Genomic DNA, 5948 nt, shown 5'->3' on the forward strand with positions numbered 1-5948 from the left:
AAAAAAAAAAAAAAAAAAAAAAAAAAAAAAAAAAAAAAAAAAGGAGGAAGAAAGAGATATATCATAATAATAGTAATAGTATTAAGGAGGAAGAGAAATATTTGAGAAGTTTTTTCTAGAGAGCTCACTTATACAATTCATAGTCGAGAATGAAGTGGATGCATTTTTCCTGTATGATAAAGATTTAAATATCTAATTTTAAAGATAAATAGATCGTACTCAATAAACATCTATTGAAGAATAGCTTGATTGGCCATTAAATGAATTATAAATGGTCAATCCAATTCATTCCTGGTTGAACTGAAATTGCTGTTTTTGTAGAATGTACAATAGCTCTTCCAGTCATAAGAGTTGTGGCAATATATTTGTGATATCACATACACATGTTGAGTTTTTTTTTCTTTTTTTCCAATCTTTTGGAAGACAACCCGCTGATTCTTTTGATTATGATTATTTTTATGGCTAACTACTTTCCCATGCGCAGCATTCTGTATTCCGTGGTTTAACATTAGATCGAGAAGTTTGAGGTGGCGGTTGCGCAGCATTCAGCATTCTGTATTTCGTAGTTTTTTAACATTAGATCGAGAAGTTTGAGGTGGCGGATGAGCAGATTAGGATGAGCGGAGTGGCCATACCGGTGGAATCCACATTTTCATCAACATCATTAAATGGGCCATCCTGAAAACAAATTATCCGACCTGGTGGGCTTGGTGAAGTCATGGATGCCATGGAGGTCCGACCCGGAAAATGTCTCGAGGGACTTTTGGATGCCCGACAAGAGCTGTAGGGTATGTTATGAGTGCGATTCTCAGTTCACGTTTATCAACCGGCGGCATCATTGCCGTCGCTGTGGACGGGTTTTCTGTTCAAAATGTACCGCAAATTCCATTCCTGCTCCTTCCACTGACCCGACGAATTCTCGTGAGGATTCCGAGAAGATCAGAGTCTGTAATTATTGCTTCAAACAGTGGGGGAAGGAGCCATCTGTCTTGCAAGATGGGGACAAAGCTACCTGCTCTGCTGTTAGTCCATCCTCTTCATCCACCAGCATTGGTAGCACTAAGTCCGACTACACCTGTCATAGTGCAATCAGCAATGTTAACTCAACGCCTTGCTCAAATGATCGTCAATATTATGACCCGTATAGTTCTGGTGTCATAACTGATGAGCAAGATAATTTAAGGAATGGGAAGAGCATAAATCGCACTACGTCTCTCCTGACTTCATCATCCAGTTATTATGGCCATTACAGGTATTCTCAAGTGTTGATACAAGAGTTCAAATCTAATTTTTTATCAATTTTATTTCGGTCCCAACTAAAAAGAGGGTCCATTTTTAGTTCTTTAAAATGAGATTTGTTTTAGCGCTTGAACTTAAGAAAAAAAAACTGTATATCATTTTTTAATTTTATTTAAAAAAAATTAAAAACAGTTTTAAAATATGTTGAAATATTAATACGAATATAATTTTAAATTAGAGAGAGTACATTTAGTGAATATTAATTACAGAAATAATGTAGTAAAAACTGAGATAATTAATACGTTCCCATCACCTGTTAGATCTCTCTCTTAATTTGTGCGAGAGATGATGCTATTCGGGCCTATAGTTATTCTAATTCTCTTGAAACTCTACCTGTGTCCTTATAGTCGCATTCTTACTTAATATGCATGGGTTAGCTGATGCATGTCTTTAATTGTGAATACAGACGATGATATCATTTTCTGTCATGCATTGATCTGATGTTTGTATTCAGATAATCGTTAATTGTTAATGCTTTTATATTTCAGTTATTTGTTTACTTTTGTATTTTCTTGTTAGGAGTGATGATGAGGAGGATGATTACTATTATGGAATGTATCGCTCAGACTCTGAATCCAGGCATATCTCCCAGTCTGATAATTATTATTGTGATGCTAACGCTGACGAAGGTTTAAAGCTTGATGGAGAAGACATCAGCAAAAAGGGTTCACCAGTGATTTTTGACAATCAGTGTCAAAGGGATAGTGAAGAATCTAGTGAAGACTCTGATGAAAATGATAAAGGCTCTGAATGTGATTTTCCTACTTATGCCATGCAAAATACGAATAATGAAGCTATGGATTTCCAGAACAATGGAATTCTCTGGCTTCCTCCAGAGCCAGAAGATGAGGAGGATGAGAAAACTCTTTTATTCGATGATGACGATGATTCCTGTGCTCCAGGTGAATGGGGATATGTACCTTCTTCCTTAGACATTGGGGAATGTCCTGTGAAGGGAAGCTCAAGCGAGGAGCACAGGAAAACTGCAAAAAACGTGGTAGAAGGGCATTTTAGAGCTCTCGTCAGTCAACTTTTGGAGGCTGAGAATCTTCCTATAGGTGATGAACCCTATGAAGATGGTTGGTTAGATATAATAACATATCTGTCCTGGGAAGCAGCTGCAGTTCTTAAGCCAGATACGAGCAAGAGTGGAGGGATGGATCCTGGTGGATATGTTAAGGTTAAATACGTTGCTGGTGGAAAACGTTGTGAGAGGTAAGGTAACTCAATGGACCAAAAGGTCCATAATATTGTATGGATATATGAATGTCAATTGATTGCTTGAAAATTGCTCAATATTTGACTGAAGTATCAGGTTTATATGCCAGCAAGTTAGTGCCTATTTTATGGACTACAGGGTTATTTTCTTATGGGGCTATATTACTCCCATGATTCTTTTTCTGTTTTTGCATTAGTTATAGGTGTTTGTTTCCTTTGAACATTTGATGCATGTTCCATATTTTGAAATGCTTCTCTAGATTCAACCTAAGTAGTGCTTAATAGCGAATACATTTTGTTTACAACGTTGTATGAGTATGACTACATGTTGTATGTTTCTTTTCCCATTGGAGTTATGGTATTGCGTTACTGTAAAGGGTTTTGGTTTGACATGACTCTAATTCTTTTGCAGTATTATTGTTAAAGGCATCATTTGCAAGAAGAATGTAGCACACCGGCGGATGACGAGAGAAATATCTAAACCACGCTTTTTCGTCCTAGGGGGAGCTTTGGAGTATCAACGTGTTACCAATCACTTGTCAAGTTTAGATACTTTGTTGCAGCAGGTTCAAACTGTTTACCCTTATCCTTTTCATTAGGTTTGTATATCGAAGTTTGATTCTGTAGATTTCTTGTACTTCAACCCTACGTCCGGTTGATGTACTCAGGTCGCTAATTATGAATTTATGAAATTTAGAATATTTCTTTTTCTTCATGGGTTCCTTGTATGTACATCCAGGAACTTGACCATTTGAAGATGGCTGTTGCTAAGATTGATTCTCATCATCCTAATGTTCTTTTGGTAGAGAAATCAGTGTCTCGCCATGCTCAAGAGTATCTTCTCTCAAAAAACATCACTCTTGTTCTAAATATTAAAAGATCCCTTTTAGAGCGTATTGCTTGCTGCACTGGGGCAAGTATAATTCCTACTGTTGATCATGTTGCATCGCTGAAGCTTGGTTATTGTGATGTATTTCGTGTGGAGACATTTGTTGAAGAGCATTATAGTGGTGATGGCCAAGCTGGCAAGAAATCAACGAAGACTCTGATGTTCTTTGAGGGATGTCCAAAGCCTCTATGTTGTACTGTAAGTCTATGCTATCAACCAGGGGAGATAGGTTTTAAAATGAGAATAAACGGCATAAGTAGTCATGCTCTTAATTATTTACTTCTTGTGAAAAAATACATATTTGTCTAAATAGTACATAGTTTTCATTTTTCATGACAGTGTAACTGAGCCTTATGAGAAAAAAGGGATTTAAATGCTTTCTGACACTTTTCTAAAAGTATCTTCTTGTGATTTTAAGTCCTGAATTATACAGATCTATTATAATAAATTCTCAGTTTTACATATCTCGAGTGAAAAGACCAGGACATTGGTATTGCTTGTTTTTAACTTGGGACATAATTCTAAAGATTAAGTAATAATTGTTTGCATATTTGAGATATCACAATATTGATTGCTATATTTCTAGTGTTGTCTTCAATTAGTTGAGTTATTATAGGATTTGTCAAATTGGCATGGTAATACTAATCTACAGTAGACTTTTCAGTAGAACTAGCCTATGCTTTCCTCTGCAATGTTACCTGAACAAACTTCTAAGATATAACTATCAGAGATAATGGAGACTAATTGTTTTGCCTTCAGATTTTGCTCAGGGGTGCCTGTGGAGATGAACTTAAAAAAGTTAAGCATGTTGTTCAATATGCAACTTTTGCTGCCTATCATCTGGCTCTAGAAACATGCTTCCTGGCAGATGAAGGTGCTTCAGTTCCAGAGCTTCCATTGAACTCCCCAATAACAGTTGCGCTTCTTCATAATCCATCAAATATAGACAGGTCTATCTCCGCTATACCTGGGTTTACTTGCCCTTCGCCAGACAAGTCTTCAGAGCCTAAACCTAGCATGGAAATTGGGCAATATGGAAAAGATGCTGTTCCGAATAGAGACTCACCTATAATTAGTAATAATGTCGTCAATTTGAACTCTTTAAGGCTGTTAAAGTCCAATGCTTCCTCCACTTCCTTGTCTTTTTTGAAGCAGGATGTTTCTATTTCCGACAATAATATGCTTTCCTCCAAATTTACCTCAGAGGCAAATATAAGTCTGGACAACAAAGATGATGATACAGTTCCTATCTCTGGTAAGGGTGAGGTTTCAAGTCAGCTTCGTAACTCTATTTATATAAGCAGCAATGCATTGGATGGAAATACCCAAGCTTCAAATGGTTCAACATCTCAAAGACCTGAAAGCTCTAGTACTAATCTAGTGACCACCAAATCTTCAAAGGAAGATTTCCCCTTGTCACCTTCTGACCAACAGAACATTTTGGTGTCTTTGTCAACACGTTGTGTGTGGAAGGGAACTATTTGTGATCGTGCTCATCTCTTACGAATCAAATACTATGGGAGCTTTGATGAGCCTTTGGGTCGGTTTCTACGGGATCGTTTGTTTGATCAGGTAATATAGTCTTCTAATGATTATTAACAATAGGAAGGAGATCGTAATATTCCTTCAGGGTTTGCCTGCCTTTTTTGAAAAATATGCTTATCCGTGTCTCATATAAATAAAAAAAGAAAAAAAGTATCAGGTAGTAAAAGAATTTTTCTTATCTGAAAGTGTTATCATTACTATCATTCGTCTTCTTGCAGAATTATCGATGTCGTTCGTGTGGTATGCCCTCTGAGGCACATGTGAATTGTTATACACATCCACAAGGCAGCCTTACCATATCTGCTAAGAAACTCCCAGACTTTTTCTTACCAGGAGAACCCGAAGGTAAAATTTGGATGTGGCACCGGTGTCTGAAGTGCCCTCGGACCAACGGCTTCCCACCAGCCACTAGGAGAGTTATTATGTCTGATGCTGCCTGGGGTTTATCTTTTGGTAAATTTTTGGAGTTAAGCTTTTCAAATAATGCAGCTGCCAGCCGTGTTGCAGGTTGTGGCCATTTCCTTCATAGAGATTGTCTCCGGTTCTATGGGTATGATTTATATAGTTTTATTTCTCCAGCTATGAAGTTTGATTGTCACATGTCAGTTCGAGCATGACAATAAATTAACTAGTTTACTTTATATATGATTTTTAATTTCCTAAACGTTGTCTATGTGATATTTGCAATTCATTATCGAAATGGAAATCACATGAGCTCCACAACTTGAAAGCTGGAGGAAGAGATGCTTTGGACGGTTGGATTAAACTTGTTACTGCATACTATCATCATCCTTTTGAACTAACGTTTTTTTTTTGTTATTTTTCTTTTTAAGACTAGAAAATTCTATTTATAAATTGAAAATATTATGCATTAAATAGTTGAGGGAATTTTGTTTATAAGCTCGGAAATCTTTTCTTAAAGAATCTGTTTTGTCAAAAAAAAAAAAAAAAAAAAAAAAAAAAAAAAAAAAAAAAAAAAAAAAAAAAAAAAAAAAAA

At 36.3% G+C, this 5948-nt stretch overlaps 2 protein-coding genes across 3 annotated transcripts in view; both read left to right on the forward strand.

The window, feature by feature from the left end:
• Positions 1-5948, forward strand: part of LOC111497886 (germin-like protein subfamily 1 member 7) — a 19780-nt gene that overhangs the window by 4611 nt on the left and 9221 nt on the right. The window lies entirely within an intron of this gene.
• LOC111497876 (1-phosphatidylinositol-3-phosphate 5-kinase FAB1B-like) overlaps positions 1-5948 on the forward strand; it is a 13212-nt gene that overhangs the window by 1296 nt on the left and 5968 nt on the right. Inside the window, exons 3-8 of the mRNA XM_023148881.1 lie at positions 485-1252; positions 1819-2514; positions 2930-3083; positions 3257-3604; positions 4166-4978; positions 5170-5501. Coding sequence (XP_023004649.1) covers positions 669-1252; positions 1819-2514; positions 2930-3083; positions 3257-3604; positions 4166-4978; positions 5170-5501 — 2927 coding nt within the window. The 5' untranslated portion in view covers positions 485-668. The remainder of the gene's footprint in view (positions 1-484; positions 1253-1818; positions 2515-2929; positions 3084-3256; positions 3605-4165; positions 4979-5169; positions 5502-5948) is intronic.

This window comes from Cucurbita maxima, unplaced genomic scaffold (assembly GCF_002738345.1).
Source record: "Cucurbita maxima cultivar Rimu unplaced genomic scaffold, Cmax_1.0 Cma_Scf00002, whole genome shotgun sequence".
Lineage (NCBI taxonomy): Eukaryota > Viridiplantae > Streptophyta > Magnoliopsida > Cucurbitales > Cucurbitaceae > Cucurbita > Cucurbita maxima.